Source organism: Chiloscyllium plagiosum, chromosome 8 (assembly GCF_004010195.1).
Source record: "Chiloscyllium plagiosum isolate BGI_BamShark_2017 chromosome 8, ASM401019v2, whole genome shotgun sequence".
Lineage (NCBI taxonomy): Eukaryota > Metazoa > Chordata > Chondrichthyes > Orectolobiformes > Hemiscylliidae > Chiloscyllium > Chiloscyllium plagiosum.
In genome coordinates, this window is record NC_057717.1 from 94,553,393 (window position 1) to 94,580,997 (window position 27,605).

The 27,605-nt window shown below is 43.7% G+C and overlaps 1 protein-coding gene across 1 annotated transcript in view; it reads right to left on the reverse strand.

Annotated features, from left to right (window-relative positions):
- Positions 1–27,605, reverse strand: part of LOC122552189 (adhesion G protein-coupled receptor E2-like) — a 61,836-nt gene that overhangs the window by 9,774 nt on the left and 24,457 nt on the right. The window contains exons 10-15 of the mRNA XM_043694785.1: positions 24,868–25,070; positions 23,322–23,492; positions 15,541–15,732; positions 10,482–10,717; positions 8,221–8,287; positions 6,023–6,114 (exon numbers count right to left, since the gene is read on the reverse strand). Of these exons, the coding sequence (XP_043550720.1) occupies positions 6,023–6,114; positions 8,221–8,287; positions 10,482–10,717; positions 15,541–15,732; positions 23,322–23,492; positions 24,868–25,070 (961 nt within the window). The remainder of the gene's footprint in view (positions 1–6,022; positions 6,115–8,220; positions 8,288–10,481; positions 10,718–15,540; positions 15,733–23,321; positions 23,493–24,867; positions 25,071–27,605) is intronic.

Sequence of the window (27,605 nt, forward strand, 5' to 3'; positions counted from 1 at the left end):
GGATATGGAAGGATCCATTGGGGCCTTGGAGGGAGGTGAGGGGGGAGGTGTGGGCGCAAGTTTTGCACTTATTGCTGTTGCAGGGGAAGGTGCCGGGAGTGGAGATTGGGTCGGTGGGGGGTGTGGACCTGATGAGGGAGTCGCGGAGGGAGTAGTCTCTCCGGAACGCTAATAGGGGTGGGGAGGGAAATATATCCCTGTGGTGGGGTCTGTCTGAAGGTGGCAGAAATGACGGAGGATGATACGATGTATCCGGAGGTTGGTGTGGTGGAAGGTGAGGACCAGTGGGGTTCTGTCCTGGTGGCGATTGGAGGGGCAGGGTTCAAGGGCAGAGGTGCAGGAAGTGGAGGAGACGCAGTGGAGAGCATTGTCGACCATGTCGGAGGGGAAATTGCGGTCTCTGAAGAAGGAGGCCATTTGTGTTGTTCGGTAGTAGTATTGGTCCTCCTGGGAGCAGATGCGGCGGAGGCGAAGGAATTGAGAATATGGGAATCTTCACGATGGACATCCAGTCCCTATACACTTCCATCCACCATCACAAAGGCCTCCAAATCCTCCGCTTCTTCCTCTCCCGCCGACCCAACCAGTACCCTTCCACTGACACCCTCCTCCGACTGACTGAACTGGTCCTCACTCTTAACAACTTCTCCTTCCAATCCTCCCACTTCCTTGGCACACCAGCCTCATTCCTGAAGAAGGGCTTATGCCCGAAATGTCGATTCTCCTTCTCCTCGGATGCTGCCTGGCCTACTCTATTTTTCCAGCACCACACTTCTCAACTCTGGTCTCCAGCATCTGCAGTCCTCACTTTCTCCTGTAGCAGTACAGCTCCAACTCCTATATCGCCATCATCGATTGCAACTTTGAAAGGTTTCAAAACATTTGTGTAGCTAAAACTGGCGAGGTGGTTAATATTGCTTTTCAATTCTCAAATGCCTCTTGGCATTGTTCTGACCACCAAACTTTGTGTTCTTTTTCAGTAAATGTGTTTATGGTGCCACTACACTGCTGATGTTTGTTCCAAACATCTGGTAGATTCCGCCTAGTCCCAAAAACTGAAGCACCTCTTCCTTTGATGTGGGTCACGGAAATTCCCCGATGGCCTTCATCTTGGCATTCCTTGGGGTCAACATTCCATGACCAATATGATATTATGCTCCAAGAACATCACTTCTGCTTTCGCAAAATCTGTTTTTTTTTAAGTTTATTACGAGTTTTGCCTCTCGTAATTGTTCAAAGAGCTCTGCCAACTGTACCATGTGATCTTTCCATGACTCACTAAAGATCACTACATCATCTAGATAAACTGTACAATTTATTAATCCACCCACAACTCTGCTCAAAGTGGTCTTTGAAATGTGGCTGTTGCATCCTTCATTTCTAAAGGCATCACTTTGAATTGATATAGCCCATTTGAGGTTATAAATGCAGAAACTTCTTTTAGCTCTTTCTGTGATAAAGGTACTTGCCAATAACCACACAGCCAGTCCAACTTTGTGATATAAGTGGCTTGTCTAACTTCCTCTAAATAGTTCTCCAATCTTGGTATTGGGTATGAGACCGATTTTGTTACAGAGTTTGACCTTCCGATAGTCCACACAAAATCATTGAGTTCCATCAGGTTTGGGAACTAACACAATTGGCAAACTCCACTCAGACTGACTCAGTTCAATGATATCTTCATTGAGCATCGCATCCACTTCCTTCTGAACCCATGTGGCTTTGAAACGATTAAGTCTGTAGTGGTCTTGTTTTATCGGAACAGCTTTCCCTACTTCCACCTCATGCACAATATTATTAGTCCTCCCCATCTTATTCCTGCATACGTCCTCATACTGCTGCAAAGAACCTTTCAACTGGATTCTTTGCTCCTGAGAGGAAAGCTACTAACTCCTCTACCACCCTTTTTCCCTTAATATTCCATAATGGAATTTCCTCCGGAAATCTGGTTAACACATCCATTATAGTTAGCAAGTACTGGTTCCCACTTTTAGTTTTATGAAGGGGACTTACACACTCAATCATAACCCGCATGAAAGGTTCTTTGAATGTGGGAATTGGCAACAAAAGTACTGGTTTTATTACTACCTGTGGTTTACCTACCATTTGGCATGTATGACACATACGGCAAATGTTAACTACATCCTTGTGCATTCCACGCCAATAGAAATGTTTTTGTACCTTAGCCTGAGTCTTCCTGACACCTAGATGACCTCCTACTGGTAATTCATGTGCTACCTATAATACTTCCTGTCTGTATGCTACTGACAACACAATCTGGTGCACTTCGGCCCATTTATCCTCTGGACTAACCTGCGGTGATCTCCATTTTCGTAGTAGGATTTTATCTTTAAGATAATAACCCTCAGGAATACCTTTTGATTCCTTTTCTGAGTATGCATCAATATATATCTTTTATTGTCTTGTCTTTCTGTTGTAAGTCCATTAGCCTTTCAGGACAAAACACTTCTGCCTGACCCTTTGCCTGTTCATGTTATTCCTGCACTATTACATCAAACAGGGTGTCTTGCTAACTGAACATCAACTCCTTCGTCTTTCTCTTTAGTTTTTGCTTCGCCCTGTAACTTATGATAGTGGGATCTTGTTACCACACAGTCTGGAAAACTCCAGGGTATTTCTCTTTTAACTCCTCAGTTCCCTAGTCTTCCTTTGACTTCGCTTCGCCCTGTAACTTATGATAGTGGGATCTTGTTACCACACAGTCTGGAAAAATTCCAGGGTATTTCTCTTTTAACTCCTCAGTTCCCTAGTCTTCCTTTGACTTCTCCACAACAAGGGGTGTCATTCCCACCTTGGATCCTGCTCAATCATTCCCAAGAACAAACTGTATTCCTAGAAATGACTCCCTCCCTCCCATTGTTACTTCCCCAGTCTGGAGTTGGCATTCCAACCTGATCTTACATCGAGGAAGGTTAAATTTGTGTCCATCCATCCCACAAGTTACCACTCTCTCAGGTAACAGGACAGAAAGAGCGCAAATACATTCATCTCTTACTATCAGAGACTGATTAGATCTCATATCTCTTAAAATTATAACTTCTTTCCCTTCTCACCCTCTTCCTTCTGAGTGAACTTTATTCATAGAGGCGAAGTCTTTATAGAGATCAGGCACTACCTCAGTACTCAGCCCCTGCCTAGGCTGTGCAATCTCCTTCAGCTCGATTTATCTTGGGGTTTCCTTTACTACTTCCACTAATGCCATTGGCTTAGCCTCTTTTATCACATCATTTCCCACAGTGCCTTTCTTTCACAAACAACACTGTGAGTTTATGTGCCCCACTTTTCCACAGTGGAAACAATGGAAGGACCGTTCAACTCCTTTTCATCCTCTTAAGTGTCTTTTTTCACCTGTGGTGAACAATTACCAGTGTACTCTAATCTTTGCATTGTAGTGTAGGATCTTCCCTTCTCCTAATTTCTATTCCTCACAGGATGAAATTCTTGCTGGAAGCTTGTCATATGCACCAATGCATATTCATCTGCCATCTCTGCCACTCTTCACACTTCTTGAACTTTCTGTTCATCCACGTGAATTCTTACCATCTCTGGTAGTGAGTTTTTAAACTCCTCCAGCAGAAATCTCTCTTAGGGCCTCATAGGTCTTAGCTATTTTTAAGGCCTGCACCCATCTATTAAAATGACTATGTTTAATTCTTTCGAACTCAATATAAGTCTGACCGGGTTCCTTCTTTATGTTTCTGAACCACTGTCTATATGCTTCTGGTACCACTTCATAAGCACTTAAAATAGCCTATTTAACCTCTTCATAATCTCTTGATCCCTCATCTGACAGCCCTGCAAAACCTCACTAGCTCTGCCTACTAGCTTAGTCTGAACTAGCATTATCCACAAGTTCTCTGACTAATCCATCTGCCTAGCCAATTTTTCAAATGAAATAAAGAAGGCTTTGACATCTTTCTCATCAAAATGTGGCTGTGTTTTAATATATTTGTATCTTTTCACCTCCATCTTGTTAACTTGAGTTTCCTGACTAATTCATGACTTCTGAATTTCAAATTCTCTCTCCCTTTCTCTTTCTTCTCTCTCTCAGCTAAGAACCTTCATAGATCATGGAATCCCTACAGTGTGGAAACAGGCCCTTCAGCCCGACAAGTCCACACCGACCCTCTAAAGTCACTCATCCAGACCCATTCTCTACCCTATATTTACCCCTGACTAATGCAGTTAACCTACACATCCCTGAACACCATAGGCAAATTTAGCATGGCCAATCCTCCTAACCTGCACATCTTTGGACTGTGGGAGGAAACCGGAACATCCGGACAAAACCCACGCAAACACAGGGAGAATGCACAAACTCCACACAGATAGTCGCCTAAGGCTGGGATCAAACCCATGTCCCAAGCACTGTGAGGCAGCAGTGCTAGCCACTGAGCCACTGTGCCACCCCAACCTTCTCTCTCTTTCTCTTTCTTCTCTCTATCTTTCTCTCCCTCTTTTTTTCTTCTGTCATGGCTCTTATTTCCCTTTCTTTATCTTCCAACTCCATTTGCCTCAATTATAATTTACGTTTATCTATCTCTACTTCATTTGTCTGTTTCTCCGATATCTCTAATTGCTTGACCAACTCCATTACAATTTCAGCTTTCCTTTTGTCCCTGGTTAAACCCAATTCTAACCTATTTGCTATTTCTAAAAGTATGGCCTATCTCTGTTTTTCTAAATTCTCTTGACAAATTTGGGAATCATCTTCAAAACCCCAGAACCTCTTTAGTAGTCTTAAGAACTATTTCTCTCAGTTTTAATTTAACCAACCACAAAAAAAAACAAAATTAAACAAATTGTACCACCTACGTTGTATTTAAAGAGCTAGGTCACTAAGCTGCAAGTGTTTAAATCTGCTGGGATCTTTTGTACCCCAAATCTGTTCAAATCTCAAACTGGATCTGTTTAAACCTGTCCATTCCTGGGCAAGCTCCCAAACTGTGACAACACTGTGGTGAACTCCTCTGTTAATTAAACTAAACACCCAGAAAAGCTCAGCTTGCTTCGTAATCTGTTAAAATATGAGTGGCAGAGAACTCCCAAATTCCACTATTTAAAGAAAATAACATCAATTTACTCTTTAACTCTAAAAGTGAACATTAAACAACAACTATTCGCAAGTGTAAGCCCCCCTTTCTCTTAACTGCTTATTATCAGCCTTCAACTCTACAACAATATATTGTTCCCATAAAACACTTATTAAAATTATATCAATTTAATTTCAAAAGCATACAGCAGCTATTGTCTTTGGTGTCTTTCTACCTTCCAGCTGAAGATCTCCCTGAGTCATCTTCTTTCTTTTGCTGCAAACATGTTTCATATGAAAAGGTACCTTTGATAGAGAGTGTTTCAAATGGCAGTTGCTCTGTCTGACTTTCAAACTGCCTGCCTTTTTTATACTCCCAACATTAGATTGTCTCATTGGTTCAATGTTGGCAGAATAATAAATTCAAACTCAACTGGGTTTTAGTATCCAAGGCATAATTTAAACTGATTGGTTAAATTTGAATTGTTGTCAAAACAGCAACCAACTCAGGTACCATTTCACAGCCAAATGTTACATATTTTCAATTTTCCAGAACAGTCTGAGACTGCTAGCTAGTCATATGACAGGTCCTTGTAAGATTTCAGTGCAAAACAGCATTCACTCTCTCTAAAAGGTACAGTACACGCCTTCAACCTCATAACACCTGAGAGATTATTATTAGCCGTGACATGAGGAAGATGTTTTGTTGTAATTGTGCAATGTCATCCAGCTGGGAGAGCAGATTGAGCTTCAGTTTGAAGCCTCATCTGAAAGCTAGTCCATCTGACAGTGAAGTACTCCCTCTGTGTGGCATTAGGGTCTAACCCCAGCCCTGCACCAGCCCCCAGTCAATATGAAGATTGAATGGACCATACAGAGAGATCTCATTTCAGCCACTGCTACTGGGTGGGAGTGAATTGTGCTGTGATCTGAAGGATTTGGGCCACGAATTTTCTGGAAGGTACTTACGTGGTGTCTTTAATCTTTGACACATTCACATCACGTTTGGTCAAATGATGCCTCAGTAAGCAGAGTGTCCAGACATACAACACCATATTCACCTGGAGAGGGAGAGAAACAAAGTTTGGGAAGCAAAGGCAGAACAACGTCTTCAAAATTCCCAGTGCGCAGAATGCTCGCTGTCTAACCATTCCAATTAATTGTCTTCCAACCCTTCTCACTTAATAGTTGGTTGTTGTTGGGCATATTTGGCCCGGCCAGCACTTGTTGCTCATCCCTCACCACCCAAGAAGGTGTTGGTGAGCTGTCTTCTTGATCTGCTGTAGTTCATGTGATGTGCTAAACACGAGGTTGCTTAGACAGAGTCCAGCCAAATACCTTTCCAATTTAATTCAGCTGATACACTGGTGACTCAAATCATATTTCTAACGTCATCCCTGTAACTAGGTAACCAAGGTGGAGCTAATTGCACAGTAATCTAGGCACGGTAGCTCAGTGGTTAGCACTGCTGCCTCACAGTGCCAGGGACCCAGGTTCGATTCCAGCCTTGGGTGACTGTCTGTGTGGAGTTTGCACATTCTCCCTGTGTCTGCATGGGTTTCCTCCCACAGTCCAAAGACTGCAGGCCAGGTGAATTGGCCATTCTAAATTGCCCATAGTGTTACGTGCATTAGTCAGAGGGAAATGGTCTGGGTGGGTTAATCTTTGGAGGATTGGTGTGGACTTGTTGTGCCGAAGGGCCTGTTTCCACACTGTATTGTAATCTAATCAAAGATGCAGAAAATGGCTTGTGGATTTGGGCACAAATCTTACCAACGGAGATAGTGAATTCAGTTGAATGCATTGATAAAGGTCATCACGTGTGGGTTTGTCATAATATGCCTAAACAGGTTGGTTAACACGTCTATACTTTGGTGAGATTGGAACTTCAGTTCCTGAAAAAGGGCTTGTGATTGTTATTACTGAGACAATGAGTTTATTCCAGATTTACTATTTACTTGAATTTTAAGTTCCCCCAACTGCTTTGGTGAGATTGGAACTTCAGTTTCTGTCACACCGTCTTTGCTGTATGGCTTTGCCTATGACTCTTTTTCTGTCTTCCTTTGTCTAAAACTCTTCTCTGCATCTTGTGCCTATAGATTTTATCTGATAACCTGATTCTCTCTCCTGACCTGCTGTGCTTTTCCAGCACCACACTCTTGACTCTGATCTCCAGCATCTGCAGCCCTCACTTTCTCCTACATCTATACCCAGGCAAGTTCTTATCCAATAATCCTTTAATTTCATTTGGTTTCACATGTACCTGCCAATATGATAATGCATTGCTGTCCTGAGAGAACATTTTTTTGTTTGATACAACTGAATGCGTGTCAGGGTGATTTAGCTCAGTTGGTTGGATAGCTGGTTTGTGATACAGAGTTACACAAACAGTGTGGGTTCAATTCCTACACCAGCTGCTATCACTGAAAAGGTGCTGACTTAGCAACCTCTCTCTCTCCTCTGAGGTGCAGTCATCCTCAAGTTAAACCTCCACCAATTATTTTTCCCAATATGAGAGAGCAGCTCTATGGTCTGATAAGGCCATGAAAACTTTACCTTTGTAACTGAGTGCCTTGCTGAGGTAGTTAATAACACCAGCAGTATCTCAAGCCAAATGCAGGCCAGACCAGGCAGATTTCCACCTTGATGGACATTCATGAACAGGATAATTCAACAGTTTTGTGATCGTTATTACTGAGACAATGATTTTATTCCAGATTTACTACTCACTTGAATTTTAAGTTCCCCCAACTGCTTTGGTGAGATTGTAACTTCAGTTCCTGTCACACTGTCTTTGCTGCATGGCATTGCCTATGACTCTTTTTCTATCTTCTTTTGTCTAAAACTCTTCTCTGCATCTTGTGCCTATAGATTTTACCTGAAAACCTGATTCTCTCTCCTGAACAAGGCCTGACCTGCTGTGCTTTTCCAGCACCACACTCTTGACTCTGATCTCCAGCATCTGCAGCCCTCACTTTCTCCTACATCTATACCCAGGCAGGTTCTTATCCAATAATCCTTTAATTAACACAGGTAAGTTGTTTCATTTGGTTTCACATGTACCTGCCAATATGATAATGCATTGTTGCCCTGAGACTGTTTGGAGAGGTCCATATGGTTACCTTAGTGAATATTAGGGGGTGAGGATACACCAGAAGGACACGTACCACAATCACAAGGCAGACTGGCCCTTGGAAACTCCATCGAAAACCCCACTCTAGCCTCAGCCAGCAGCTGCGAGAACCAAAGAAATCATTACTGCATGTCATCCAGGCAATGAAGTACCTTTGCAGTATTGTCACTATTGTCATGGAGAAAAGACAGACACCAGTTTGTGCACAGCAAGATCCCACATGTGATAGTTGTAGTGTAAGGGGTTTACTGTATGATATGCAAATGAGACACAGTATACATCATCTCAGGAAGTGATAGAATGTCACATGATATGACCGCAGTCTTGCTCTTGACTACGGCTTGGTATAAAGGTAAAGTCTCTGTTATTTGTTGTTACTTTCAGTTATGTGCTTAAATATTAATGTCTTGCACCTGGCCTCAGTTGACATTTGTAGGTATTTGTCAACAAGATCAAGGCACAGGGGAAGGTGATGGCCTAGTGGTATTATCAGCGGACTGTTACTACGGAGACCCAGATAATGTTCTGGGGACCCAGGTTTGCTCACCATGACAGATGGTAGAACTTGAATCCAATTTTAAAAAATCTGGAAATAAGAATCTACTGGTGACCATGAAGCCATTGTTGATTGTTAAGAAAAAACCCATCTGGTTCAGGAAAGGAAACCAGCCATCCTCACCTGGTTTACCCTACATGTGACTCCAAATCTACAGTAATGGTTGACTCTCAATTGCCCTCTGAAATGGCTTAGCAAGACATTTAGTTGTGCCAATCACTACAAAGTCTCAAAGGAAGACGGCAGCTCACCACCACCTTATCCAGGGCAACTAGGGATGGGGCAATAAATGCTGGCCAGCCAGCAACACCCATAATCCCATAAAATGAATAAACAAAAACTATAAAGTAGGAACAACTGTCAATTTTACAACAATGACTGGGTATTAATGATTAACTGTTTTAAAGAGATTGATTCATAGGATATCCCAGCTCCAGGATTATAGGGAGACCTCCCACACCCCTTCTCCAGTCTCTCATTAAGAGTCAATGAAAATAAATCAAAGAGATGTGAAGGCGTTGGCGACATGTTTTGTATTCATTACAGAAAGTCAGGGCCCATTTATCTACCAGGTAAGCAGACAGTGAGGATAATGTGATTTTTGATGCTGAAAATGCAGCTCCCAAAAATCTGGGTGACAGTAATTTCAAAAGCTTAGTAGTCAAAGATATGTCACGACTACGGCTGGAGAACGCCTGTGCAGTTTGGCCTCCTTGTCTAAGGTAGGATGTATAATTTCTAATCAACCTTCTCAGAGATGTTATTATACACCTCTAGAGCAGATGAAATCTCCAAACACAGAGGTCTAAGGAAGGTTCTAGGCAGGCGTCCAGCAACTGGTGAAGTGCAAACAAAACCTTATGATGTGAGGAAAAAAACATTTTCATATAGCGTCTCACGCACACAATATGCTTGCACAGTGACACCCTGCATGATAGGGAAGGTTGCAATCCTGGAGGTAGGGTCAATTGAGGCAATCAACTGGGCATTGGATGATTTGTTTTATATAATAATGGCGTGAACAGGTATGGGGAAAAGGCAGGAGATTGGCTATAGGTAAAAGAGCTGGACTAGATAACCAAACTGGACTCGATAGTGGAGTCAGACTAGATAACTGAACCAGATTAGATAATAGAACTGGATTAAATAATAGAAATGGATTAGATTAAAGAGCTGGACTAGATGATAGAGCAAGACTAGACAACAGAGTCAAACTAGTTAACAGAGCCAGACTAAATAATAGAGCCGGATTAGTTAACGGACCCAGTGGAGGCATAATATGGTCTTTAACGTCCTTCTACACTGTACTCATTCAGTGATTCTGTGAATTGTTTCTGAGAGTGTTGTCATATGATGAAGCTGAGCAATTTTTAAAAAGTATTTAAATGAAATACTCATCCAATAGTGACAATGTAAACACTGTCATTTGTTGTAAAAACCCACCAGGTTCACTATTGCTCCTTTGGGAAATCTGTCATCCTCATGCAGTTTGGTCTACATGTGACTCCAGGTCCACAGCAATGTGGTTGACTCTTAATTCTCCTTTGGGCAATTAGGAATGGGCAATAAATACTGGCAATGCTCACACCCCATCAAAATAAAAATTTAGAAAAATGAAACATTGAAACATAAAAGATTCTTAAGGATCCCATCAGAGTAGACACAGTGCCTTGACACAGCAAACAACCTCCTTCAGTGCTGTTGATTCTGTGATGTTGCTGAAATTTAAAGTTACTCACTCTTTTTCTGATCCGTAGCCATAGGGACGGATTGCTGCTGATATAATTACAATCAGTGCAGAGACAGCATAGCCGGAGGGATACAGGTATCTCCGTCTGATGATGTATGTGTGGGTAAACTTTGTGACTGTGAGGTGTCTGCACACAATGAAAACCTGCAAAGCATCCAGGAACATCCAGGCAAAGACAGTTAGAAAGAAGTAATGTAGGCATCCTGCAACCAGGGCACACACCACCTGGAGGGAAGATCAGAGTAATTGGTTAGGCTTCAGCAGTGAGCAAAAACACACAGCCACAAAGACAGACAGAGAGAAACACAGGCAGACACACAAACACGATAAACACAAAGGCTAACACTCTGAAGGCAGACATAACATACAGATACAGAGAGAGACACAGACAGAAACATGGATGGAAAGATACAGAGACATCACATAGACAGATATACAGGCGAATTCACTAAGAGATAAACAGACAGAGTGGACACACAGGCAGAGACACATAGACAGAGGCACACATAGATAACACCCACAGTCAGACAGAATCAGAGATAAATTCATAGACAGCACAGGCAGAGAAACACAGCAATAAACACACATAAAGTACAGGAGAAAGTGAGGACTGCAGATGCTGGAGATCAGAGCCAAAAAGTGTGGTGCTGGAAAAGCACAGTAGGTCAGGCAGCATCTGAGCAGCAAGAGAATTGACGTTTCATGCATAAGGAATGTGGAGTGGGGCTGCAAGGAGGCTGAGAGATAACTGGCAGGGGGCGGTGGGGCTAGGGGTAAGGTAGCTAGAAATGCAATAGGTGAAGGTGATGGGTGATGGTGATAGGTCGGAGAGGAGGGTGGAGGGGATAGGTGGGCAGGGAGATGGACAGGTAGGACAGTTCAAGAGGGCAGTGCTGAGTTGGATGGTTGGTTCTGGGATAAGGTAGGGACAGAGGAAATCAACATTGATCCCGTGTGGTTAGAGGGTCCCAAAGTGATGGGTAGCTAGAGTTTGGCGGCAGAGGAAGCTCAGGACCTGCATGTCCTTGGCAGAGAGGGAGGGGGAGTTAAAGTGTTTGGCTGGAGGTATTGGGGTTAATTGGTGCGTGTGGTCTAGAGATGTTCTCTGAAACATTCCGCAAGTTGGCATCCTGTCTCCTCAATGTAGAAGAGACCACATCGGGAGCAACGGACACAATAGATGATGTGTGTAGAAGTACAGGTAAATCTCTGTCAGAAATGGAATGATCCTTTGGGACCTTCGATGGAGGTGACGGGGGAGATGTGGGCGCAGGTTTTGCACTTCTTGCCATGGCATGGGAAGGCACCCAGAGTGCAGGGTGGGTTGATGGCAGTATTCCTTACTTCCAATTCCTTCACCTCTGCCTCCCGGGGGACCAATTCCACCATAGAACACACCAGATGACCTCTTGCTTCAGGGCCTGCATTTTCCCTTCCCACATGGTCAATGGTGCCCTCCAACGCATCTCCTCCACTTCCCACACCTCTGCCCTTGAACCCCACCCCTCCAATCGCCACAAGAACAGAACTCCCTAGTCCTCATCTTCTACCCCACCTACCTCCAGATACAACATATCATCCTCCTCCATTTCCATCACCTACAAACAGACCCCACTACTAGGGATATATTTCCCTCCCCTCCCCTACCTCATTTTGCAGATACTATTCCTTACGCAACTCCCTTGCTAGATCCACACCCCCACCAACCCACCTTCCATTCCCGACAGTTTCCCTTGTCACCAAAAGAATTTCAAAACCTGCGCCCATTCCTCCCCCCTCACCTCCTTTCAATTCCCCAAAGGATCCTTCCACATCTGACAGAGATTTACCCTGTACCTCCACACCGTGTGGCTGTTGCTCTCGATATGATCTCCTCTACATTGGAGGCTCAGGACACCAACTTGTAGAACATTTCAGAAAACATCTCTGGAACACATGCCCCAATCAATCCCACCGCCCTGTGGCCAAACACTTCAACTCCCCTGCACCCTCCACCAAGGACATACAAGACCTTGGCCGTCTCTACTGCCAAACTCTAGTCACCCGATGCCTGGAGGAAGAACACCTCATCTTCCACCTTAGCACCCTCCAACCAAATGGGATCAATGTTGATTTCATCAGTTCCTCATCTCCCCTCCCCCCATCTTATTCCAGATCCAACCCTCTAACTCGGCACTGCCCTCTTGAATTGTTCTACTTGCCCATGTCCTTTCCCACCTATCCGCTCCACCCTCCTTTCCGACCTATCACCATCACCATCACCCCCACCTTTATCTACCTATCACATTCCCAGCTACCTTTCCCCCCAGCCCCACTCCCCTCACAGTTATCTCTCGGCCCTCTCGGGCCACGTGCTCCCCCCCCACTCTACAATTCCTGATGAAGAACTTATGCTCAAAATGTCGATTCTCCTGTTCCTCGGATGCTGCCTGACCAGCTGTGCTTTTCCACCACAACACTGTTCGGCACATATCGTACAATTAGAGGACCACAAAGATAAAGGTACAGACATGGGCAGAGACACAAATATAGTTGATTGTAAGTACAGGCAGAGACAGACACATGCAGAAACAGACAGACAAATACATGATACACACAGTCACAGCCAGAAGCCCATGCAAGGATGGGCAGCCCCAACCTACTGTTAAATTACCAATAGAAAAGGAAGGATGGAGTAATAGAAAGTTGCACTGGTGAGCAGTAGGTGATGTCCTGGGGTAAGGTAGAATAGTAATCAGTGAGGAGAATAGTCGTAAATTAAAGAAGGATATAGATGGACTGATCAGTGGCAAATGGACTTCAATCTCGAGAAATGTGAGATAATGCACTTGGTCAGGACAATCAAGGCAAGGGAATACATTTTTTAAAAATTTGATTTACTATTGTCACGTGTACTGAAGTACGGTGAAAAGTTTTGTTTTGCGTGTAGTACAAGTAGATCATAATATACAAAGACACAAAGATCATAGGAAATTCAACAGAGCAAAGAATACAAAGTTACAGCTGCAAAGAAGGTGGACAAAAAGCAAAATCAACATTAGATTTGAAATTTGAGAGGTCCATTCAGAAGTATAATAACAGTGGGGAAGAAGCTGTTCTTGAACCTGTTGGCCTGTGCATTTAAGCTTTTGATGAATTGCAGGACCCCAGGAAGCACCAAGGATCAGAGGGACTTTGGTGAGCAAGTTCACTAATCCCGTAAGTTAATGGGACAGGTAGATCAAAGTGATTAAGAAGGCATATGGGATACTTGCCTTTAATAGTGAAGGCACAGAGTTTATGTGCAGTTCTGGAATCCACATTATTGGAGTGATATGTTTGCACTGGAGAACATGCAGAGGAGATTTACCAGGATGTTGCCTGGACTGGACAGTTTCAGTTATGAAGAAACATCAGACAGATGAGGCTTGTTTTCCTTGGAGCAGAGGAGACTGAGAGGGGATATGATTGCGATGTTTAACATTATGAAGGCAGAGATAGTGTAGACAGGAAAAAACTTTTCACCTTGAGGGTTAGATCAATGACCAGAGGCAGAGATTTAAGGTAAGGGGCAGGAGGTTTGGAAGAGATGTAAGGAAAAACTTATTCACCCACAGGGTGGTGGGAATCTGAAACTCACTGCCTATAATGATGGTCGAGGCAGAAACCCTCATAACATTCAACAAGTATTTAAATGTGCACTTGTGATGCCAAGGTATAGAAATGGTGGAAAATGGGATTTGAGTAGTTAGGTGATCATTTTTGACTGGCACTGAGGGACATTTCTTTTGCAGTGTAGATTCCTGTGATACTAATTGTGTTATTCCATATCTTATCACACATATCAAAGATGACAGTGAATGAAATTCCTTTCACAATCCCATCTAGAGTTGAGCAGGATAGAGACAGATCTGTGTGTGGCTGTTGTGAAGGAGTTAGGGCTGCACTCCACTTCCCAGAAATTCACCAGAACCTCATCAGAACCAATTCTGGAGTCACTGTGGAATGGATACCAGGGCAATGCGTGAGCTGGTGTTGAAGTCCCTCCCATGGAGATTCCTCTGTGGTCCCCATTCATTGTGGCATACAAGACCAGTGCAAAAACTGATGAAGCAACTGATCAGCCAATCCACAGGGTGCTTCTCTGTTCCTTCAAATATCTGACTTCCTCTTCTGGTAAAGAAGGATTGTTGGAAATCTGGGACTGGTCAGTAGATGAGCACTCTCTTTTGGCTGACCAGAAACCCACTGGGAGCCCACCATGGATATTAAATGAAATAAAATACCACATTCCTCAGCACCTCTGTCTAAATATATCGGCAAGGGCATGGCACCAGGGCAACTCTTCTCTTTCCTCACAAGTTTCATTCTTTCACACAGCAGGGGAGGCAAGGTAACAGGGAATGTTAGTCCAGTCCTTCTATCGGACTCTCCAAACCTGTGACTCTCCAAACCATCTAGAAGGACGAAGGCAGCAAATACAGCTAAACATCACCACCTGAAAGATCCCCTCTGAGCCCCAAAATATCCTAACTTGGAAATATATCACCCTTTCCTCACCGATGTTCAGTCTAAATGCTCCCTAACAACACTGTGTTCATGTTCCCACACCACACAAACTGCAGCAGCTCGAGAAGGCAGCTCACCACAACCTTCTCCAGGGCAACTAAAAATGGAAATCCTCTGATTAAATGAAAGAAAGAGTGAATCAAGTGTGACAACCAAAATAAGGAGAATGAAGAATGTGTTCAGCCAGACTGAGAGTGGTTTGAGAAATGTGTTATACAAAAACTTGCTTGCGAGACTAATAAATTTGAGCTTTCTTTTCAGTTGGGCATGATTATAAAGGAGCAGACTTGCATGTGGTGTTGGAAGACCAGGAGTGTTTTGAACAGATGAAGTTGAAGATTGGAGACTGAATTGTAAGTAACCCAAATTAAGATGGTTGGATATCTATGAAGGATTGATTTGAATGGACAGATCAGGGACATAGCAGAAGTCGAGGGTCCTGTGGCATGGGTGAGGAGCCTGCGTTCGACTGCCTGACTGAGGGAGGTGGTCTATCTCACCTTGTTGGTCACATGGATTCCTGTCAGGAAGATGAGCTGCGCCAGGAAGAGGTTGATGCTCAGATGCTTGTACACGATGATGCTGGCCTTTTGGATGGAGCGGCACTTGGTGAACACAACGATGGATGTGGCAAGGCACAGCAGGGATACTGTGAGCCCGACAGTGGAGATCAGCAGCAAGGACCAGTCTTCCTGCAGCAACGACAAAGAGGGAATCACATGCTGGGGGGCAGCTGTTTGGATGTTCTCACAGAATTACTTTAGGTGTACAGCACAGAAACAGATCATTTAGCCCATCTGGTCAGCACTGATGTTTACACTCCATACAAACCTACCTCATCTCTTGACATCTCATTCTATCAACATGAGAACCTTCTATTCCTTTCTCCCTTATGTGTCAATCTGGCTTTCCTATAAATGCATCAACAGTATTCACCTCAGTCATTCTGTGCGGCAGTGAGTTCCACATTCTAATCACTCCCTGTGTAAAGAGGTTTGTCCTGAATTCCCTGCTTTCTCAGCTTTGCACAGGGGATGTAGCCATCACTAACACATCCACCCTCTGTTTCCCATGCCTTGAGAGTCAGTTAAGAATCAACTAAATTGACCGTGGGTCTGGAGTCACAGACTGGGTAAGGATGGTAGATCTCTTTCCCCAAAGGACATCAGTGATCCAGATGGGATTTTTTACAACAGTCGATGATGGTTATGAAGACTTTCAATTCTGGACTTTACTAATTATATTCAAATTCCACCAGATGCCTCAGCGATATTTAAACCCATGAAAGTCAGGGATCTGCGAGCTAGATGAATTAGCCATTGCAAATGCAAGTATACAGAGTGGGTGGGATGCTCTTCAGTGGGTTGATGCAGACTTGATGGGCTGAATGGCCTCTTTTCACAATGTAGGGATTTCAATCTAGGACTTTGCTTTCATCTCTGACTTATAAATAGTCTCTGTAGATCTAGACACAAAAAGGGGTATCCTCTGCACATCATTCTGTCAAGTGCCTTCAGGATCTGATATGTTTCAGTCAAAACATCTCCTGCTTTTCTGAACTCCAGCAGATACAAGCCTCAACGATCCAATGTTTCCTCCTGATCCAACCCATTTATTCCAGCTGTCGGTCTGGTAAAATGAAATAACCAGATATCCCAAATAAATCAAGTCCCATTTAGCAACATTTGGCCCATATCCCTCTAAACTGTTCTTATGCATATACCCATCCAGATGCCTTTAAAATGTTGTAATTGTACCAGCCTCCACCACTTCCTCTGGCAGATCATTCCAGACATTCACCACCCTCTCCATGAAAACGTTGCCCCTTAGGTTCTTTTTATATCTTTCCCCTGTCACCTTAAGCCTATGCCCTCTAGTTCTGGACTCCCTCACCCTGAAGAAAATACCTCATCTATTCATCCTATCCATGCCCTTATGACTTTAGAAACCTTTATATGGTCATCCCTTAGTCTCCAGCACTCCCGGGAAAATAACCTTAGTCTATCTAGCATCTCCTTATAATTCAAACCCTCCAATCCCAGCAACATCCTTGCAAATGTTTTCTGAATCCTTTCAAGTTTCACAACATCCTTCTTACAGCAGGGAGACCAGAACTGCATGCAGTATTCCAATTGTGGCCTAACTAATGTCCTGCGCAGCTGCAACATGATCTCCCAACTCCTATACTCAATGCACTGACCAATAAAGGCAAGCAAACCAGACACCTCCTTCACTCTCCTGTCTACCTGTGACTCCACTTGCAAAGAACTATGAACTTGCACTCCAAGGTCTCTTCATTCAGCAACACTCTCCAGGACCTTACCATGAAGTGTATAAGTACTTCCCTGATTTGCCTTTCCAAAATAAAACACCTCAAATTTATCTAAAATTAACCTCCACCTGTGCACACTTCAGCCCATTAGCCCATCTGATCAAGGTCTGGTTGTACTCTGAGGTAACTTTCTTCACTGTTCACTACAACTCTAATTTTGATATCATCTGTAAAATTACTAACCACACCTCCTCTGTTCACATCCGAATCATTTACATAAATGATGAAAAGCAGTGGACCCAGCACTGATCCTTGTGGCATATCACTGGTCATAAGCCTCCTATCTGAAAAGCAACCCACCACCACGCTCTGTCTAGTTGCTGGAGATGTAAAATAAACAAATGCAGAAATTGTTGGAGAAACTCAACAGGTCTGGCAGCATCTGTGGAGTGCAAAACAAAATCAATGTTTCGAATCCAGTGACTTGCCGCCCAGTAAACCTTCTCTGAACTGATTCATACACATTTACTTCCTTCCTAAAATAAGGAGACCAATACTGTACACAATACTCCAGATGTAGTTTCATTGGTACCTTGTAGAACTGGAACATAACTTCCATACCTTTGTATTCAATCCCCCTCATAATAAATGAAAACATTCTATTAGTTTTCCTAAATACTAGCTGTAGCTGAATTATTGCGTTTTGTGATTCATGTACTACTGCGGCACAAGTCTCTCTACATCTCGGAGCTTCACAAACTCTCACCAATTAAATAATATGCCTCTTTATAATTCTTCCTGACAGAATAGGCAATTCCACATTTTCTCACATTATACTTCATTTGCAAGATCCTCGCCTACTCACTCAATCTATTTATATGTGTTGGTACCTCCTATGTCTTTGATGCAACTTTCGCTTCCACCTATTTTTGTGGCATTGGCAAATTTAGCTATCCCTTAGTTAGTTTCAACCTTTTTATCCAAGTCATTGATATAAATCATTAAAAATTGAGGTGCCAGCACTGATCCCTGTAGAACACCAGACATGACATCTTGCTAACACATTTTATGTTAACTCCTGTTAACCAGTCAATCTTCTTTCCATGCCAATGTATTACCCCCTCCACCAATAAAGTTCATTTGCTGCAATAATCTTTGAAGCAGCACCTTATCAAATACCTTCTGGAGATCTAAGTACACTACATCTGCCACTTTACCCATAACATAAGCTATTTCTTCAAAGAATTCCAATAAATTGGTTAAGCATGACTTCCTTTTCACAAAACCACTTTGACTCTGCCTGATTACCTTGAATATTTCTGAGTCCTTATAATAGCTTCTAATATCTTCTCTCGGACAGATTTTAAATTAATTGGCTTTTGATTTCCTGCTTTCTGTCTCCCTCCTGTTTTGAATAAAGGTGTTCAAAAGAGGAGTCATACCAGATTAAAAAGTTTAACTGTTCGTAGATGCTGCCAGACCTGCTGAGTTTCTGCAGCTTTCTCTGTATTTGTTTCAGATTTCCATCATCGCAGTGTTTTGCTTTTACTTGAGTTACATTCAGTATTTTCCAGTCAAATGGACACTTCCCCGCATGCAGAAAACTTTGAATATCCAAATTAATGGATCAGATATCTCACTAATCTCTTTTTATAAGACCTCCTATTGAATCTAAATATAAAATAACACCATAGTTATATTCCCTCAGTTTGACCTCTGCTGCGTGAGATTTTACCAGGAACTGTGACAGATTGGATGGCAATCTGAGCTGCAGCTAATGCAAATTAATTTCAAGGGTGCAAACAACTGAGGTCAACATGAAGACCCTGCCTCTGTAAGTTCATTCTTTGTCTGGGGCATGGTCTTCCCCAGGTTATACTCACTGCCAGCCATCTCTTTTAAATGAGTCCATGGTTGTCTGGCAAATTTCACTCATGTAAAACAGTGTTAGCCTATTCTGAAAGAACAGTCAGACTGGGCTCAAAATATTAACTGTGGGTCTCTGTCTCCAGAGGTCGCCAGACCTGTTGGGTTGCTCCAGCAACATCTGTTGTGATTTCAGATATCTAGCATTCGCGTTGTTTTAATCAATCTGTTCAGAGATGTTAACACACACCTCTGGAGTGGGTGACACTTAAACCTAGGTCTCCTGGATCAGGGATAGGGCTCCTACCCCTGTGCCACAACCTATTTCACACTTTGTCCATCATTTTTTTATTTTCAGGGATGTTGCTTCTGGGATAAATATTGGTGTTGGGACAACTCCACAGTTTTCCTTAAAAATAACACAATGTGAACATTAACATCCTCCTAACACAGCAGGAAGGTCCTTGATTTAATTTCACATTTGAACGACGGTATCCTGGACAGTGTCGCACTCCCTCAATCATAAGTTTGGAGTGTCAGGTCTGAATAATGTGTGAGGCAATGTTTTTACACAGAGAGTAGTTCATAAATGGAATGAATTGCCACAGAAAGTGGAAGCTGCTGGTACAGTTACAACATTTCAAAGACATTTGCACACGTGCAAAAATGGGAAAGGGCTAGGGTGATAAGGGCTAAATGCAGGCAAATGGGACTAGTTTAATTTGGGAAACTTGGTCAGCATGGACGGGTTGGACTGAAGAGTCTGTTTTTGCACTGTATGATTCTATCCCCATTATAATTATAACTTCTCCTTTCATTCTTTTCAGAAAGAAGAAACACAATTCAGCCCAGTTCCATGGAACCACCCATCTGTCTGTGTGTGGTTGGTAATGCTGATGTTCTGTATACTTCATCTGTTGTGTCCCTGAAAATGTCACACTATTTTACTGAATGGAAGCCCCAGTTTCACTTGATACCACATGGTGTATAATTATATCTTGCTGAGGTTCCGCAAATGAAGTCCCAGATCCTGGTGTAGCACTGAAAACTTCCTGAAAGTGTCAGAGAGGCTGCACTGTGATCACTGACAGGTTAATTGCCTGCTTTCTGTCTGCTTCTTGCTGCATTCTGACTGGCTTCATTGTTCTGTTTGCAGTTGAGAGATCATTTCCTCAGGTCACTGGCTGGGTTCATTCCCTGGTATACGTCCTGGGTTTTCAACACATCCACTTACTGGAGTAATATTTTGTGCCAATCTGTGGTCATAGAGTCATAGAGATGTACAGCATGGAAACAGACCCTTCAGTCCAACCTGTCCATGTCGACCAGATATCTGAACCCAATCTAGTCCCACCTGCCAGCACCCAGCCCATATCCCTCCAAACCCTTCCTATTCATATACCCATCCAAATGCCTTTTAAATGTTGCAATTGTACCAGCCTCCACCACTTCCTCTGGCAGCTCATTCCATATATGTACCACCCTCTGCGTGAAAAAGTTGCCCCTTAGGTCTCTTTTATATCTTTCCCCTCTCACCCTAAACCTATGCTGTCTAGTTCTGGACTCCCCAACTCCAGGGAAAAGACTTTATCTATTTATCCTATCCATGCCCCTCATAATTTTATAAACCTCTATAAGGTCACCCCTTAGCCTCAGAAGCTCCAGGGAAAACAGTCCCAGCCTGTTCTGGAGTTTCCAAGGTCATTACAGTGTTTGAGGTCACTCTAGCGTCACAGAGCAGTCACTCTCTCAGGTCACAGTCTGGGTCACTCTGAGGTCCTCAGTTGGGTCTCAGTGGTCACTCTCTCGGATCATAGTCTGGGTTACTCTGAGGTCTTCAGTTGGGTCTCAGTGATCACTCTCTCAGGTCACAGTTTGGGCCACTACTCCGTGCTCCTCCCTCTGATTCCACTCCCTGGAATCAGAGGCTGCAAATCCCTGATATAACCTACTCCAAAATCCACTCCTCTCATTTTCTTCAGGTCAGAGGGGTGACCATGGTAACCCTCATGGGCCCCAGTTCTATCTGTCTCTTTGTGGGTTACATGGAACATTCCTTGTTCCAGTCCTATCTGGGACCCCAGCCACAATTCTTTCTCCGACAAATCCATGACATCATCGGTGCTGCTTTCCTCTCTTGTCTGAAATCGAAAAGGTTCATGGATTTTGTTTCCAATTTCCAAATCACCCTCACTTTCACCTGGTCCATCTCTGACTCCTCTCTTCCCTTCTCTGACATTTCTGGGGCTTAACTGTCCACTAATATCCACTAGAAACCCACCAGCTCCCACAGCTACCTGGACTATACATCCTTGCCCCCTGCTTCCTGTATAGGCTCCATTTCATTCTGTTAGTTCCTCCATCTCTGTCATATTTGTTCCGAAGAGGCCAACTGCAACAAGGGAGCCTCCAAAATGTCCATGCTCTTCCTCAGCCAAGGATCCCCCAGCACCGTTGTTGACAGGGCTCTTGGCCAGGTCTGATTCATCTCCTGCACTTCTGCCCTCATTCCCTCTCTTCCCTCCCATAAATAGGCAATAAGGTTATCTTGTGCTTACCCACCATCCTATCCGTATCCACCTCCAGAAGATCATCAACTACCATTTCTGCTACCTCCAATAAGATGCCAGCAGCAGACACATATTCTCCTCCTCTCCCATGTCCGCCTTCCACAGGGACCGTTCCCTCTGGGACACCCTGGTCTACCTCTCCTTCTATCCTGACACCCCACCCATAGCTCCACGGCACTTTCCCTTGCAATCTCACCTGCCCATTTACCTCCTCTCTTCTCAGTGTCCAAGGGCCCAAACATACCTTCCAGGTGAAGCTGCATTTTACCTACACTTCACACAATTTAGTCGACTGTATTCGCTGCTCACAACGTGGTCTCCTCTACATTGGGGAAACGAAGCAGAGACTACGTGACTGTTTCACTGAAAATCTACATTCTGCCCACAAAAATGACCCTGAGCTTCCAGTTGCCTGTCATTTTAACACACCACCCTGTTCCCTGGCCAATGTCTCTGTCTGAGGCTTGCTGCAGTCTTCCAGTGAAGCTGGAAGAAGGAGACCTCATTTTCTGCTTGGGGACTCTGCAGCCCTCTGGATTCAATGTCACGTTTAATAATTTTAGAGCTTGAAATCTCCCATGTCCTAGCCCATTACTCCACACACCAGACCTTGTTATCACATAGTCTCCATTAACAGCTATTTACTCTCCTAGCCAGATTGTTATCCATTCCTTTGTCTGTCCAACTGTTCTTCTCTCTCTTTGGGCTCTATCCCCACCTTTGGGCAGCACGGTGGCTCAGTGGTTAGCACTGCTGCCTCATAGCACCAGGGACCTGGGTTCGATTCCTGCCTTGGGTGACTGTGTGGAGTTTGCACATTCTCCCCGTGTCTGCGTGGGTTTCCTCCGGGTGCTCAGGTTTCCTCCCACAATCCAAAGATGTGCAGGCCAGGTGAATTGGCCATGCTAAATTGCGCATAGTGTTAGGTGCATTAATCAGGGGTAAATATTAGGTAGGGGAATGGATCTGGGTGGGTTGCTCTTTGGAGACACGGTGTGGACTTGTTGGGCTGAAAGGCCTGTTTTCATACTGCAGAGTATCTAATCTAATCTATTTTTACTCCTGACCCCCCTCCCAACCCTATCTTCTGCATATAAACCAACATTTTCCTAGCTACCTTCGGTTCTGAGTGAGGGTCACTGGACATGAAATGTTAACTCTGACTTCTCTTCACAGATGCTGCCAGATCTTCTGAGCTTTTCCAGCAGCTTGTTTTTGTTCCCAAGATAACCTCCTTCACTGTCCACTGCACCACCCATTTTGGAGTCACCTGCTCACACTTTTCACTGCATTTTATATTGAATACACGTGACAATAAAGGATATTTTATTTCTTGTTTCAGGAGTCTGTGGGCTCACTCTCTAGATCACTCAGTAGTCGTTAATGGAGTCACTTTCCTGCTCTCTGACACCCTGAAGTGTTATTCTGACTCGACATCATCACCTAATCTTGTGTGTCTGATTCCTGACTCTTTGATTCTCTCAATCTCTGGTTTCTGACTGTTAACACTTTTCTGTTTCTTCTGTCTTCGGATTTACTTCACTCTTTCACCAGAGTTTGAATGAAGTTTTACCTCGATCTCAATTGCAGACATTAAAATTGCAAAGCTCGTCAGATGGTTACATTGGCATACTACGTAGCTTCCATTGGAACTAATAGGGAAGCAGCCCTCAGAGGACCAGAAACTTCCCCCTTCTGTTATCTTCAAATAAACGCATTCGGCCTTTTCGTTATCTTTGGTATCCTGCATGAAGGAACAAACCTCGTTAAACAGCCTGCACCTACCACAGATTTAAATATTCCCACCTCTCTGAACCGCGCCAGAACTGAACAATCAGACAATGAGTACATAGTTCAAAATAGAAACTATTTCATACGATTATTGAAGGAATGTCAGTAAAATCTCACTCTACACTGTCCCCATCGAATACTCTGAGCACAGATATCGCATGGTGTTAGATACAGAGCAAAGCTCTCTCTACACTGTGACGAGGCTGCTCCTTTAACAAGGTTATGTTGTCCTTGGCTTTTTTTTCACTGGTCGTAAAAGACAAAGACTCTGAAAAGTCTGGGGTTGAAGTTTTTTTAGGGCCAATTTGATTATAACAAATACATACTGCCTCAGGAAAAAAGGCTTTCAAATTAAACATTTGTACGATGAAAGAGGAGTAGCCAGTTCTTCCAGCTCAGCTTTTCTCTGGTCTGGCTACACACTGAAAGCAGTCAGGCAGTTGTAAAAGCTGCTGGATCCAAATAAGCAGGTCCAGGCTGATCCTCCTCGCTCTGATTTCTCTCCTGTAAGACCCTGTGTTTGATTTTACCTTTTGTGCCAGGAGTGTTTATAACGATTGTTGCAAGTATTGGAACAGTATCACTAAATTGGGATAATCTGTTGGATTTTTGGACAGGTAGGTTATTCAGTACTCTGTTCTCTTTTGTTTGTGTTCCATTCGGTACTCTGTAAATAAATACTGTTTTGATTAAAACTACGTGGTATGACCACCTGCATTCCTCCTGGAAAATCCACATTACACCTGCTTAAAACAACGAGCAAAGTTAAGGTCTGGGCCACTTTTTTCAAATGTTTTGAGGGGGTCTGGTCTGATCCATAACAATACTATCCCCATCAAACTCTCCCAGGACAGAGAGAGCATGTGATAGATACAGGGTAAAGCTGCCTCTGCACTGTCACCATCAAACATTCCAGGACAGGTACAGAACGCAGTTAGACACAGGGCATTAAATGCTATTAAACTGAAAGAAAAGTCCTTAAGCAGTGTCCCCATCAAACACTCCCTAGACAAATACAGCGTGAATTAGATATGGCATGAATATCCCTCTTCTCTTTTGAACAGAAAATAAGATTCCCTGTACTCTTTAAAACTAAACATAAACAGAAAGTAAAGCCCCTCTACATTGTCTCCAACAAACATTCCTAGGATAGTGATAGCATGGGGTTAGACACAGAGTAAACCTCCCTCTACACTGAACCATCAAACACTTCCAGGGCAGCACAGGGTTAGACACAGAGTAAAACATCTCACTATGCTGTCCAATCGTTCATCTTGGACCAATACAGTTCCTGTTGCATGACAAGCCTGAAAGTCACCCTTACAAACCTGGTTTAGTTTCAGTGTAAAATTGACCATTTCTGTCAGGTCGTGGCTGGCTGCTTTGTTACTGATTCTGGCTGTTACCACTTTGGAGTTTAACCAGCCTGTTCCTTCAGTTGCCTCCAACTGCCTGACGCCATCTTTACGGATCTCGCTGTTCAAAATGGATTCCATGTCACTGAATACAAAGAAGGAGACTGCAGCAAAGTCTGGGGGAGCAAAGTGATTTCGACTTTGGGTGAGTGTCAAGTCATCTGAAATAATTTGGCAACAGTAGTTGATCTAGCTATAAGTCCAATTCTACAGCTCATTGTGTCCATTCCAATGATGGAGTGTAGAATGATTTCAAATATTAAAGTAAGTCAATTTTTGAACATCGTAAAAAACATATGAGTCACTCAGCAGCACAGAAACTGAAAAAGGAGAAATGTTCACAGCCTTCTGCCTTGCACTCATCAGGACAGAATTGCAAGAGTACTAATAGTCTTTTTGCAGCAGAGAACGGTGGGTGCTGGGCAGAAGTGAAGTCAGAGCAAAGCCAGTCGGGAAGGTAAGTGATTGTTTTTGAGTGGGTGTGTTCTAGACCCCAGGTCCTACAAAGTAGGGCCTCTCTCCCACCCTCCTCCTCTAACCTAAATTAAAAGTCCACAGACTTGCCCCAAAAAGAGGGTCCAAGAAAGCTCCTGTGGAGTGAAGAGTGAGGCTTTAGCTCAGGAGTCTTTGACAAGGAGGTTTAGTGAAGTGATTACGCCACAGTTGAAGAGGGTGAAGACATGACTGCCAAGCTGGTTCAGTGGGCTCATATAAGTGTGGAAAGTATGTGCACATTCAGCTACTGACAGAACATATTGCAGCACTGATGAAAGAACTCGAGGACCTTAGGCTCATCCGAGAAAACGAGATCTTTCTGGACAAGATTATTACACCGAGGTTATTACGCCGACCATACCAGAAGAGAGCAGACGATGAGGAAGGCAGAGAGGAGACAGGTGCAAGAGACCCCAGGGGAAGTATCTGTCAGGAACAAGTTGAATCTTTTGGAAACAGTAGAGACAGATGACACTGCCAGTCCACGAGGCGGCCAGGTCTGTCAATCAAAAGTTGGCGTGGAGGCAGAGCGGAAGAGTCGGACATCGCACAGAGCTGTGGTAATAGGGGACTCCATAGTGAGAGGAACTGACCGGGGTTTTTGTGGCAGCAGGTGGGACTTAAGGATGGTGTGTTGCCTTCCTGGCGCCAGGGTTAAAGACATCACAGACAGAGTGCAGGAAATCCTCAAAGACGAAGGTGAAGAGTCAGAGGTGGTGGTACATGTCGGCACAAATGATAACGGGAAGAAGAGGAGGAACATACTACAGCGGGACTTCAGAGAACTAGGAAGAAGGCTGAAAAGCAGGACGTCCAGGGTGGTTATCTCCAGTTTGCTTCCAGTTCCTCGGGCTGGTGAGGCCAGAAACAGGGAGGTAATGGACTTGAACGTGTGGCTGGGGATCTGGTGCAGGAAGCAAGGATTTAAATTCTTGGATCACTGGAGTATGTTTTGTGGTAAGCATAAATTATACAAGAGAGACAGTTTGCACCTTAATAGGTTGGGGATCAGCATTCTGGCAGGCAGGTTTGCTACTGCAACACAGCTGTGTTTAAACTAAGTAGCGGGGGGGGGGGGGGAGGGGACATATTGGATGTTTAAGAAGGAAATTGGAGGGAAAGTTAAAACAAGGGAAGTCAAGAAAGACAACGGTATCAATGAAGCAGAAAGCTCAAAAAGGGATCATGCTATAAGGTTGAGTGAAATAGGAGTTGATGGGAAGGGTGTGCATATATATGAATGCACAAAGCATTAGAAATAAGATGGATGAGCTTGAGGTTCTTTTGAAAATTGGCAGATACGATATTGTGAGGATAACTGAGATGTAGCTTCAAGTGGACGGGGCCTGGGAAATGAATATTCAAGGCTACACGTGCTATCGTAAGGACAGACTGACTGGCAGAGGGGGTGGGGTGGCCATGTTTATAAGGGATGATATTCAGTTCCTTGCACGGGGGGACCTAGAATCAGGGGATGTAGCGTCAGTATGGATAGAGCTGAGAAATTCTAAGGGTAAAAAGACCATCTGGGGAGTTATCTACAGGCCCCCAAACAGTAGTCTGGATGCCAGATGTAAGTTGAATCAGGAGCTGAAATTGGCCTGTCGCAAAGATGTTACTACAGTTGTTATGGGGGATTTCAACATGCAGGTAGACTGGGAGAATCAAGATGGTATTGGACCTCAAGAAAGAGACTTTGTGGAGTGCATCCGAGATGGATTCTAAGAACAGTTGGTGCTGGAGCCTACCAGGGAGAAGGCAATTCTGGATCTGGTATTGTGTAACGAACCAGAATTGATCAGGGACCTCGAAGTGAAGGAGCCATTGGGAAGTAGTGACCATAATACAATAAGCTTCAATCTGCAAATTGAGAGGGAGAGGGTACAATTGGAAGTGACAATACTTCAGTTGAATAAAGGGAACTATGTAGCTATGAGGGAGGAGCTGGCCAAAGTTCAATGGTGCAATACCTTAGCAGGGATGACAGTGGAGGAACAATGGCAGACACTTCTGTGTATAATGCAGAAGATGCAGGATCAGTTCATTCCAAAAAGGAAGAAAGATCTTCGGAGGAGGCATGGGTGGCTGTGGCTGACGAGGGAAGTTAAGAAACATATAATGTTAAAAGAGAAAAAGTATAACATAGCAAAGATAAG